We start from the raw sequence: 12,731 nt of genomic DNA on the forward strand, positions 1-12,731 counted from the left end.
AGCTGATTTCAGCTTTTTTTGTTTTGGATTTCAGCTTTTTCCCCAAACCTCACTTGCTGTGTACTAAAGTATAGGAGATTTCCAAAGTTCAGCTTTTTTTTACACCTTTTTCAGCTGTTTTCAGCTTTTTTTTTTATCAGTGGTCGCTCACACCCCTGATAATAAATAAACTATACTTGGTACATTGAATTTCACTGTAATATCACTTTTGAGTTTTAAATATAAAAGCAGTACCAGATACTGATTCTAGATTTTAATAGAATTTTGTTTTAGAGAAAAGTTCCTTGACTCAGAAATCGTTCAGATTTGGTCGGCCGGGTGTGGACTGCCACGTTCGTCATGACAGCGACACAGCAGTACTGCAACTCATGTTCCTTGTCAATGAGGTAGCAATTTCTTTCTTTTAAAAAAAATATTTTAAAAAAAGTTGGGGGAGGGGAGAGAGAAGGGGAGGGGGGGGGGGGGGCTAGAGGCACTCCAAAAACTTGGGACCCTCAATACAAATAGCGAGGAGGCATTATGCGAAAATAATAGTGATGCTACAATGTATACTTCCTGCATTGTTGTAGTCAAGTCCCTCACAAGTCCATCACTGTTCACAGAACAGTCACAAGTATAAAATCACAAGCTCTTTTGGTACAGTGTGTTAGTGTACTTTGTAAACAAAAAGTGGTTCGGTTCAGTGTTTTGAGACTTTGTTCAGTTCTGCACTCTACCAACCGGTTCTTTTCAGAACCACACTTCTTCCAAGAAGAGATTTCTTTCCACATGGTGTTACCCACGCAATCTATCTACTTGATCTCATCCGCCACGCAAAGCTTCAAGTCATATATTTTTTTACAGCTAGTAATCGTGTCTGATAACTTCACCACTCTTGTCTCAAAAAAACCTGAACCATTGATAAACAACCAAATCCAGTTTTTGGTGACGACTGCCCAAATACACCCCTGGCCAATTTATGATGAAGTCGTTAGTGACCGATGTACTCATTGTTTGGTTTTTCCCCAGGGTGCTCTAGTCAGTGTGTGTGCCGATGACAGTCTGCATCTATGGAACCTCCGACAGAAAAGACCAGCAATACTACACTCACTCAAATTCAACAGAGAAAGGTCGGTAGATTATTAACACCCCCCCCCCCCCCTCCTCCCCACACACACCCAAGGGTGTGTTTGCCTGCAATCGGGGCCCCCCTATTGCCCCTCTTTTGTTTGTACTTTTTGTACTTTTTAGGAAGACCTCCCATATGTACACGATCGCCAAATTGGGGACCGTTGGGAATTGGGGACCGTATTGCCCTCTATTGTTCAACGTTATCTGTTGAAACAAACTCACACACACCCCAAAATACCGCCACCCCCACGCACCCCAAAATACCCCACCCCTGCCCCCGCCCCCACTCTCATTGAATGAATGACTTCAGGCAAGAATCCAGTTAACCTTAACGGGGACCCTATTGCCCACTATTGTTCAAAGTCATCTTTTAAAACAAACTCACACACACCCCAAAATTACCGCCACCCCCACGCACCCCAAAATACCCCACCCCTGCCCCCGCCCCCACTCTCATTGAATGAATGACTTCAGGCAAGAATCCAGTTAACCTTATCGGGGACCCTATTGCCCACTATTGTTCAAAGTCACACGCACCCCAAAATACCCCACCCCTGCCCCCGCCCCCACTCTCATTAAATGAATGACTTCAGGCAAGAATCCAGTTAACCTTAAAGACTAAAATTCAATACTATACACTCACTCAAATTCAACAGAGAAAGGTCAGTATTTTAACACCCCCCCCCTTCCCCCACCCGCCCCCAAATACCACCACCTTGTAAATGACTGACTTCAGGCAACATTTAGGATCTTCCCAAGAATCCACTTTAATATACAGACTGTGAAATTCCTCATTAGTCAGTGCGTTTGTAATGTGAATGGTTTCCAGGTTTTCCTATGAAAGGTTGCAAAAAAGTGCCTTGTCAGCTGTGGTTAAAAGTAAGGGCAAGGACTCCAATTCAACGACTCCATACATGTAGTGTAATAAAATGCAATACTTTGTGCAACAATGTAATACAATGTATTTCAATGTAAAACAGTGTACTGCACTGTAACAAATTGAATAATTTGATGATTAAGAGATCCACATACAGGTTATTACTGGGACGTTAAGCCGTAGGTCCCGTGTGTTGTATAAATGCACGTAAAAGAACCCAGTAAACACTTATCGCTAAGAGAAGGGGTTTGCCCCGGTGTTTCTGGCCTCCTGTATAAACTCCCACGTGGAGTATTTAGGAGAAGAACCAACTAAGAACCAACAAGGCCCTATTGGCGGCAGAAGGATGTCCAGTCTTCACTGAAGTCCTTGTGTCATTTTCTTTTTCTCGCAGAATAACACACTGCACCCTCCCATTCCAAAGTAAATGGCTGTATATAGGCACCGAGCGAGGCAACGTTCACGTGGTCAACATCGAGTCCTTTGTTCTCTCTGGTTACGTCATCAACTGGAACAAAGCCATCGAGTTGTGAGTACCCTTTTCTTTTTATTTTAATATTCATTAAATTTGTGTTCCCTGTGCTCTTTTCGAGTTTCATCCCCAACAATAGATTCCTTTTCTAAATTGCTGTTTTTTTTCCAGCAATATACCAAAGTTATTAACTTTTGAATGAGACATCGACCGAAAAATTGGCCTGTGTTTAGTTATCGAATTATTACATTAGAATTTTTAATTATTGGCTGCCAGACAATAGTTTCTCCAAGAAGTTGGCCCTGTTCAATGGACAAAAATCTAAGTTCCTTAAAATGAACATCAAATCGTTTTTCAAACTATAGGAGTCTTGTCCAATGAGCTAACACTTCAGGTTGCAGTAAATCGGTCCGAAATTGCTTACGCGTACGCCGGCCACGATTTGCATGCCCTCAAAATCTTCAGTATTTGAGCATGCTGTGGGCCATGAACTTGAGGGTTTGCAAAAAATATGGGTGGAAGCCGTGCACATGACTGTGAGCTTGTAGTTCCGTTCAATTTGGATGAAATTGGGGCCCTTAAAGCGCTCTATTTTGCAATGGAGTGTAGGCATCGTTTTTCAAAATGGCGATGGGCTTCAGGACTATTTTCAGGGGTGATCATCATTGGATGGAAATTTCTCCTAAAAGTCATCAGTTGACCCCCGAAAAATTGAAAAGAATATGAAAGATGATGAAATAAGCTTTAATTTGATGTGTGTCTCGAACACCTTGGAGAGTTGTGAGTATTTTTTCCCGAATTTCTGAAGTGGGAGCATTTACCATTGGGGTCTATGGAAGTTTATTTACTGGTCTAATACCTTCAGGTTCTTTCAGAACCATTTCTCACTCAGACTTCGTCACGGAGCACCCACAAACCTCTCCCATGTTGAACAACTTGAAATCAAAATCTGTTGTTTTTTTGAGGGAGATCCCTTAAAAAAAATACGGGAAGTTTTAAAAGCCTACATGTACATGTACATACTACAAAGTCGTTGAAGTTAAGGCGATAAAAAGAACATGTTTACATTTGTGATGATCTTTAATCCTTTTGGTATTATCTAGGATTTATCAAAGTTATTACAAAAGCTGAGCATCTGTGATCATCGTCATTCCAAATTAATTTTTCAAGGACAGGATAAATGAGGCATCTAAGCATACGGAAACATTGAGAATCGCGTATCGGGATAAGAAAAGAGTGACTTTTTTGTTTGTTTAACCGTCCGCAGTCGGGTGTTGGTCGATTGATGGGATGTATGTTTGCGGTCACCATTTTAAATCTTTAATTCATGTCGAACGCCTGACCGACTCCCATTCAAATATTCATGTGTTATTGTCGCCGATGTAGGATTTATGGCATCTCTTGTGGTTGGTAGGAAGAGAAACTGTCTGGGAAGGGGAAGGGGGTGGGGAGAATGAAGAGGGAGGGGGGGGGGCAATGAAGGGGGATGTAGGGGTAGGGATAACTTCTGCCTCACCCTCTGTGCATCATGGAGGGGGGGAGTCAACATTGGTGCTGATGTTGCCAGAAAATATTTATTTTGCACTTTGCCTGGTTAGTTTATACAGTACCTATTGGGCATGCACACTACCGATAGTCAGAATGATTTTGATTTTTTTTTTGGTAATAACATTTTTATGAGGCTTCTAAATTCATGGTTGGGGGGGGGGGGAGAGAACTCATGTAAACATGAAAATGACATGATTTGGTTGAGTATTACGGTGTTTACATGTACATTAACGTACATTGTAGGAAGTTCGCCTTTTTGAAGTTGCAAAGTGGCCTCTTTGAAGCGAAATTTTTGGTAGCGGCCTGTATCTTAAGGCCAAAAAAAAAAAATCTGCTTCCGATTACATGGCATTCGAAAATACGGTAGGTGGGTAAGGAATTTTTTTTTCTTTTGACCATTTTTTTTGTACGATCATATGGAGGCGTCTGCGTGTAGTCAAGGGTAAAAGGTAGAAATTTTTGGTTTTGGGTGTTTTTTCTCGTTTTTGCCATACAAAAAAATAGGGTAGGGGCTGTCAGAATAGGGTAGGTAGAGAAACTGGAAGCAGAACTATTTTTTTGGGGGGGCCTAATGTGAATTGCTCCTATTTTGTGGAAATTTTCATTCTCCAAATCCCCCTCATCAATGCCTATGTGAATGGCATTTTTTGATTGGACACAAATACTGGAGGTTAGACTTACATGCATGCACATGTACCCGTATCACACATGGTTTTACATCATTACCTGACTTCAAGTAAAACTGCCATTCTTTGGCTGAGGTGGGGGGGGGGGGGGTGAGGGGGGGGTGAAGGGGGTGGAGGGGAGGGGTTGGAGAGGGGGGATAGCACAGAATCTGGCTCCCCTTCCCGACTCCTTCCCGAGGTGAGAAGGTTTAAAATGTTCAACAATTATCTGAATCTTTTTTTTTTTTTGCCTTTCAGGTCAAGAAAGACTCATCCCGGACCTGTAGTTCACCTCAGTGATAATCCAACCGATGCAAATAAGGTCAGTTGAGGTCACCGCTCTGTCACCCTATCCGTCACACTATTTATCACTGTCACCGGCTTGTATACTACCAGGCTTTTATTTTAATTCCCCTGAGGCATGTTTTCTGATTGCTGAGCGAATATGTATTTCTGCCCTGTGTATATCAACAAATGAATAAATAAAATTGAAATATGAGGAGAGGTTATTTATATCCTGCATGTAAAAATTTAATCAGAAAATCTTGTTTGTGAGCAAGGAGAATTTACATGCGTTGTATTCTGTGCATGACATTTACATATGAAAAGAAGAAGCTAAAATTGGAAAAAATTGTCAGAGAAAAAAGGTGATTGGAAATCAAATAGTCAATATTGACTTGGTAGGCACAATAGAAGTAAAACTTAAATTAATAAAAAAAAAAATTGGCATGATGGAAAAAGTGATGGAAAATTGGCATTTTTCTTGTGCCAAGCTATTTGAATGCATAGGCCTGTGCTTGTATATTTTTTATACGAATTTACTGGATATTCGGAGATTTGGTCATCAACCAATCATCGGAATAGCATTTTTAGCTGCGGGATAGCCGCTCAACAAATCATCATGTCTCTCCATTAGTCCGTTAGTTAGTATTATATAACACCCAGGTAAATCCTTGTCATTTGATTGGAGGATTGCAGGTCACGCGGCATTCATTAATCAAACCATTGCAAGGCCTACGTCATAACCCTGCATTTTTGGTTCCATTCGTGCATTTTCGTCCCATCCCTTTTGATCTAATGCACGCCGCGCGCACGATACGACACTACTCCTTCCAGAAATTACATGGCACAATCGCGTGACTCGTGCATGAACACGAATTCGTTGGCCCGCAGCTTCCGAGATATTTCCGATCGAGCAGATCATCGTAAATTTGCCTGGTTATATAATTTTGTGAAATGCCACACTTTTGCTAAAAGCCACTTTCGCGCTTGATTTGACAGCCCCTAAGAGGAATATGCTCTATTTGCTGCTTTTATTTTGCTGTTAATTTCATATTTACTGCTTTATGGTTTAGCCCTTTTCTCTAAAGTTTGTATTTTTTTCTCTTCATGAAGCATGGAAATAAATGTGAAGTTGAATTGAATATTAGCTCACACATCCACTTTAAACCCGCTAACAGTTCTTTATAGTGTTTGAAATTCATATTTTAATTAGGCTAGCCCTTTGTCAATTTCCGACAAGCGCAGTTTAGGCTGACGCATGTTTAACCTGCATCAGAGCATTCCAAAATCCAATAAAAGTTTGAATAATCAAAAATTATAATATTTGCAAACGCGGAGCCTCATCCACTACATGTTGTAATTGAAAGATTGAAGTGCCATCCCCAATACCTTTCAGGACTGTGTATAAAATTTCGGTCCGTCAATGATTTTTTTTCTCATTTCTAATATATGCAGTCGCAAGTGCCTGTTAATTCCTCCTGTTCCTTGAAAATGAAAAAAAAAACAACCACCAAAACCAAAGCTGCGTGCCGCAAAGATAATTGTCTAGCCCTTGGCGAGTTATGTACATGTACATGTACAGTGTATATTTCTGCGGTGCGTTATTCTCCCTACCGTCAACAGCGAATTATAATCGCCTTTTTAAGACAGTGGAGACCTGTACATGCTGCAATGAGTAGAGTGCGGCAACATGAGCAATATGTGTTCTGATGTTGATCAACGCAATGCGTAATTGAATGTAGCTTCCTTCGAGCTAATAGGATTTTGATGGTGGGTGGGTGGGGGGGGGGGGGGGGGGGGGGGGGAAGGGGTATCAAATACAGGCAATGTTTAAACACGCCAGAAAGAATGAACAGTATTAAAAAGTATATCAACAGTGAAATGCTTGTACAAAATGAGAGTTAAGTCACCAAAAATCAAGTTGTGAGATTTGTTTGCATTGAATAGTACATATACATTAAATGGTACAAAATGCAACGATGTGCATACATGTACATTGTAGTTGTCTGCAGGTGTTTAACATCCATCTTCGAAGCACCATACATGTAGTCCAACCATTTTTTGGTCAGGATATTTCAAGATTTCAGGATATTTTGACAGGATTTTTCCCAATTTTAGGATTTTGAAAGAATCTTTTTTGAAATCTGGAACTCCTGAGGTTGTACCTTAAAGGTGTCTTTTCCTAAAAATGTTATAGAATACTTTATTTTAAGGTGTGCCTTTAGGCAAATACAGACATATACACGTAGGCCATCAACACTATGTTTCTCTGGAGCTCTCGACAACCAGCAAACCCTCTCCCGATTATTTCATGGATTTTTCATTTTCTCCCAATCCCCCCCTCTAATATAAATTATAAAAGTCATATAATTATTCATAATTTGTAAAAAAATTAAAAAAAAAATTCTTGAATTTTCTCAGCTTCTGATTGGTTTTGAGACGGGCGTGGTCGCGATGTGGGACCTGCGGACCAGGGCAGCCGAGCAACGCTTCAATTGCACCCAGCCGGTCCGCTGCATCTCCTGGCATCACGACGGCAAGCAGTTCATCGTCAGTCACACCGACGGCACACTGACCACCTGGAACATCAAGAGCCCAACCAAACCGGCTAATATCATATCACCGCATGGTAGGATGCTTGGAGGAGGGAAGGGGGGGGGGGGGGTTGAGACCCCTAAGTTTGTTCTAAACCCCTTGCCAGTGTTGTATTTGAGTCCATCACAAGTCCACGCCAGCAGTGGCATTACTAGGGGGGAGGGGCATGTGCCCCCCCCCCCAACCTCTCCAGTGGAGGTCCTTACTTGGTGTATCTGCAAACTTAAGCCCGCCGCACACGAGAGCTATGTGCTGAGCAAAAAAGTCTCTCGAGGCTGTTTGCTCAGCATGTCTTGTTACGTCACCAGGCCGTGAGGCCAATTTCTATCCTGTTTGATTTCTTTCGCCTCTCGAGGTGAAAATCTCACCGTGTGTGGTGGACCATCTCTTGTGTGTGGTGGGCTTGAGCTACGTGCTGAGCTGAAATGATTAACTAACCAATGACAGCACATTGTTCTTGTTTGTCAGTCAGGTGATTAAAAAAAAAATGGGGACAAACCCCAGCAGGCTTTAGAAGATTTGCAAAACACACAACTGTATCTAACTTCTCTCAAGTTTTACATGCAAAATCTCAAACCTGATTCATGACAACATGTGGTGACACTTTGTGTATTTATTTAGTCAGTGGCTCAGTGCTGATTTTTTAATTGGTGGGTGAAAATATTCATAAGATGAAATTTGCGTCGGGTATTGTAAATTCAATATTAGGTTTTGCCTTTCACCGACGTTTAAACACTGTATACTCAGTGTGTTACCTCCTGAGTGAAAGTTAAAAAACAATCACTCGGGTGGGACTCGAACCCACGACCTCCTGCTTTCTAGTGCAGACGTCTTACCACTCGACCGCCGAGCTTGTCAGGATCGGTTGGCTGGTTTGAATCTGATGTACATAGCAGCGGATACCGCAATCAAAGTATTGTACTCGGGGGAGGGGGGGGGGGATGGGACACACTGAGTATACAGTAATTATATATTGGTGAAGGGTGAAAATATGACATCGTGCAGTCATCGGAAAAGCTTCAAGAAATCTGGAGTTGATTAACATTGGATGTGTTATTAGCCAGAGTTTTTCCACACCCCTCATGCTTATGTTACACACACAGCTAAAGTGCCTGCTAAAGGACTGAAGCCCGAACCATGCACACCAGTACTCAAAGTGGAATGGAGGTCAGTGAAAAACGGGTAAGCCCCGAAAACATGCTTCAGTTTCATGGAGTAGACATCGGATATCTGGAAAATCATCCTCATTTGTGTTGTGCTCTCTCTCAAAAAAATCACTTAACTTGGTAGCAGGTTGAAACTTGAAAGTATTGTTTTTCAGGGGTGTGAAATCTCAGCTTTAAAGCTGATTTCAGCTTTTTTTGTTTTGGATTTCAGCTTTTTCCCTCATTTGCTGTGTACAAAAGTATAGGAGATTTCCAAAGTTACAGCTTGTTTAACACCTTTTTCAGCTGTTTTCAGCTATTTTTATCAGTGGTCACTCACACCCTGATTTTTCTTGATATTGTTTAAATAAAGGCCTTTCTCATTCAGGCATGCAACTTTTCCTCGGATCCGCTAATTTCCTCGTTTTTTTACTCTTCATGAATGCCATGACAAATTGAAAAAACACTGTACAAAGTCTTGTGTGGTTGGAATTCCCTCGTTTTTTTGCTAAATTCCCAGTTGCATGCCTGCTCATTGCAACGACAGTTAAATTATGCCCATATGAATCTGTGATGTTGCAAAGGGGCAATTTTGTAAACTCCAACCTACGTCCGACCACATGATGTACCAAAAAAATAATTAAAAACTGTAAAATGCATAAGGTCGCTTAAAGGTGGTGATACCTTGGTTTGGTCTGTAATTGTTTTCTACACATTAGATGTCACATTATTAGTGATGTATCACATTCACTTTTCCAACAGCAGCTCATTAATGCGTCTGACATGTACGTCGGAATTTACAGAATTACCCAAAGGCAAAACAGAGAAATTGCCTGTTAAACTTTTTGGCTTGCATTTCTAGAAGTAAAATGCCTCCAAAATCTGCCAAAAATCACCTTGAGAGGGAAAATAAGGGCCAGAAAGTTCTGCAGTGTGTTTGAAAAAAACTATTTCAGAAATGTTGCCAGCACCTGTTTATGATCCTTCGTGAGGTTGGAACCCTCTTTAAAATTCTTTTCCGCTGTTGCTTTTAGGGACCCCTTCATTCTGTTTTCGGGGGTTTACCCTACGAGAAGGCCAGCAGCACACCCAGTATCACCATCATGCAAGGCAAGACCACCACCGTGCTAGAAATGGAACACACCGTCGTCGACTTCCTCTGTCTCTGTGACAACCCTTGGCCAAGCAGTAAGTCATTTTGGGGTTTTAAATATTTATTTATTCATTAATATTTTTCGTTTTGATTACCTTTTTATCAGGTGATAGGTGACGTTATTCTACTGTATGTTTCGCATTTGCATTTGTTGGAGTATGGAAAAAGACAAATTTTTTTCATTGTTTTTCCGGAGATTTTAACATTTCACTGTTACCCCTGCTCAGCAGGCTTATACATTTCTAGCGTTGTTGGCGCCATGATGAACATCTTGGAGATTGAAACCCATGTTCTTAAACCAGTTCGCGTCGGAGGACGTGATAATACGCACTGGCTGTTTTTATACACAGGCATGGCTAACGTGTAAAAACGTCAAGATTGCCTCGACTTGCCTCCGGGTGACCTCTTAACACGCTTAACTTGTGTCTTTTGTACACACACACAAAGTCTGTGAAGTCTGTGAAGGCGGACCATGTGTTGATCTTGAATTGGCCGCTGTGCACGGCTATAATGCAATTTATGCTCCAGTGCACACCCTGGAGTGTTGAAACATAAGAGGTTTCGGCAAGAAATATCGTACAAATACTGTTGAAATGACTCTTGCGAATCAGTAGTTGTGGCATTTGGCTGCATATCAGTAGTTGGCTGGAAATTTTTGCCTTTTGCGAAAATCAAATTTTCGGCAAAAATAATCCCAGCACGAAATGGTTAAAAAAAAACCCACCAAAATGCTCCCCTCCAGAAAAATATATAATAAAACCAACAAGTTGTTACTGAAAAAATTGCATCTGCCATGATGCATGTCTTTTTTCTTTTGATCGCAATCAAAAGATCAACCTTCACCTCCTTATCCGAATGTCGTATAAATCCAATTAAATACCAATTGAATTCGCTTAAGGATCATTTATCTTCCCCCCTTTCCCCGTCCTCAAACAAAATTCCTCGTTTTTTTTTTTTCTGTCTCCGCCGGGCTGTCTTTTTGGCACATGTCCAAGAGCCGTCAAGAATATCACAGTGGCGGGGTTTTCTTTTTTGCAATTTGATTTTCTGGTGCCGAGATCATGGCGGGGTGATCCAATCTACCAGATCTGATTAGCTCCCGTCATTTGTGACTCCGGGGTAGAATTTTTTTTTATTCTTTGCCCGGGGGGGGGGGGGGGGGGGGGGGGGTTAAATTCTTTTCTGTTGTTTTTTTTCTTCCCCCTGTTCAGCTAAAATCACTCTTCATTGAACGGTTTTGCCTCGGCGAGGTCTCTGTTTAACATAATCGGTTGATTCAGTGATTACTGCTTAATCGGGCAGTCGCGTGGTTATAATGAGATTTGTCCTGCATAAACCAAGCCGGCAGTGTTTTAAGGGTAGACTCGTAAGAAATCGACTTAGCGGTTTGTTTGTACGCTTTGCTTGTTTCTCTCTTGCAATTTCTTTTTAGATGCGGAAATCGATATTGTTGCTGAACGGTCTCACGCCATTATTATTTAACTGTTGCAAAATATAAATATAATTTATATTGTCATTTCCTGATAAAAAACTGGACATGTGAAAAGAATTCTCTGAAATGAAACTATTTTCACTGGGGATAAATTTTACTTTTTCTATACCGATGGCAGAATGAATCATGGACATCAACAGAAAGTAATCTTATCTATAGGAGAAACAACAGCCTAAATATTTGTGGCCTTATCCATTGATTAATGTACATGTGTGTTGTGTATCATGCATATTTAGGCCAGAGAGTAATAAAGTTATGTTTGTGCTTACAGATCCCCAGGAACCGTATGCGGTGGTGGTTCTTTTGGAGAGTGACCTCGTGGTCGTTGACCTCACATCGCCAGGGTAAAACCATTTTTCATTTCTTCTTGCTGCTGAGGAACTGGTCAATGGAGGGGCTTAATGTTTATCCACTGAACAAAAAGCAAGTGGTTTGGGCAGTACAGGGAGAAACAGGCAGGGGAGTTAGGGACAGTACAGGGAGTAACAGGCAGTGTGGTTTGGGGCGGTACAGGGAGTAACAGGCAGGGTGGCTTTTGAGGCAGTACAGGGAGTGACACGCAAGGTGTTTTGGGACAGTACAGGGAGTAACAGGCAGATTGGTTTGGGACGGTACAGGGAGTAACAGGGAGGGTGGTTTGGGACAGTACAGGGAGTAACAGGCAAATTGGTTTGGGACGGTACAGGGAGTAACAGGGAGGGTGGTTTGGGGGGTACAGGGAGTAACAGGCAGGGTTGTTTGGGATGGTACAGGGAGTAATAGGCAGGGTGGTTTAGGGCGGTACATTGAGTAACAGGCAGGGTAGTTTAGGGCGGTACAGGGAGTGACACGCAGGGCGATTGCGGGCAGTACAGGGAGTAACAGGCAGAGTGTTTTTGGGGCGGTACAGGGAGTAACAGGCAGGGTGGTTGGGGGCAGTACAGGGAGTAACAGGCAGGGTGGTTAAGGGGTAGTACAGGGAATAACAGGCAGGGAGGTTCGGGGCAGTACAGGGAGTAACAGGCAGGGTGGTTTGAGGTGGTACAGGGAGTAACAGGCAGGGCAGTTTGGGGCAGTATAGGGAGTAACAGGCAGGGTGGTTTGGGGCAGTACAGGGAGTAACAGGCAGGGTGGTTAAGGGGTAGTACAGGGAATAACAGGCAGGGTGGTTTGGGGCAGTTCAGGGAGTAACAGGCAGGGAGGTTCGGGGCAGTACAGGGAGTAACAGGCGGGGTGGTTTGAGGTGGTACAGGGAGTAACAGGCAGGGCAGTTTGGGGCAGTATAGGGAGTAACAGGCAGGGTGGTTTAGGGTGGTACAGGGAGTAACAGGCAGGGCGGTTTGGGCTGGTACGGGGAGTAACAAGCATGGTGATTTGGGATGGTATAGGAATAAATGTATTAAATGCTGCTGT

General features: G+C 42.3%; 1 protein-coding gene across 1 annotated transcript in view; it reads left to right on the top strand.

Moving 5' to 3' along the window:
* The first annotated feature begins 282 nt into the window (after nt 1-282).
* Nucleotides 283-12,731, top strand: part of LOC119744334 (syntaxin-binding protein 5-like) — a 41,486-nt gene continuing 29,037 nt past the window's right edge. Inside the window, 9 exon segments of the mRNA XM_038220207.1 lie at nt 283-386; nt 1,009-1,109; nt 2,382-2,516; nt 4,931-4,994; nt 7,376-7,583; nt 8,653-8,731; nt 9,729-9,745; nt 9,748-9,882; nt 11,611-11,683. Coding sequence (XP_038076135.1) covers nt 369-386; nt 1,009-1,109; nt 2,382-2,516; nt 4,931-4,994; nt 7,376-7,583; nt 8,653-8,731; nt 9,729-9,745; nt 9,748-9,882; nt 11,611-11,683 — 830 coding nt within the window. The 5' untranslated portion in view covers nt 283-368.

Source organism: Patiria miniata, unplaced genomic scaffold (genome assembly GCF_015706575.1).
Source record: "Patiria miniata isolate m_02_andy unplaced genomic scaffold, ASM1570657v1 HiC_scaffold_7, whole genome shotgun sequence".
In the NCBI taxonomy this organism is placed as follows: Eukaryota; Metazoa; Echinodermata; class Asteroidea; order Valvatida; family Asterinidae; genus Patiria; species Patiria miniata.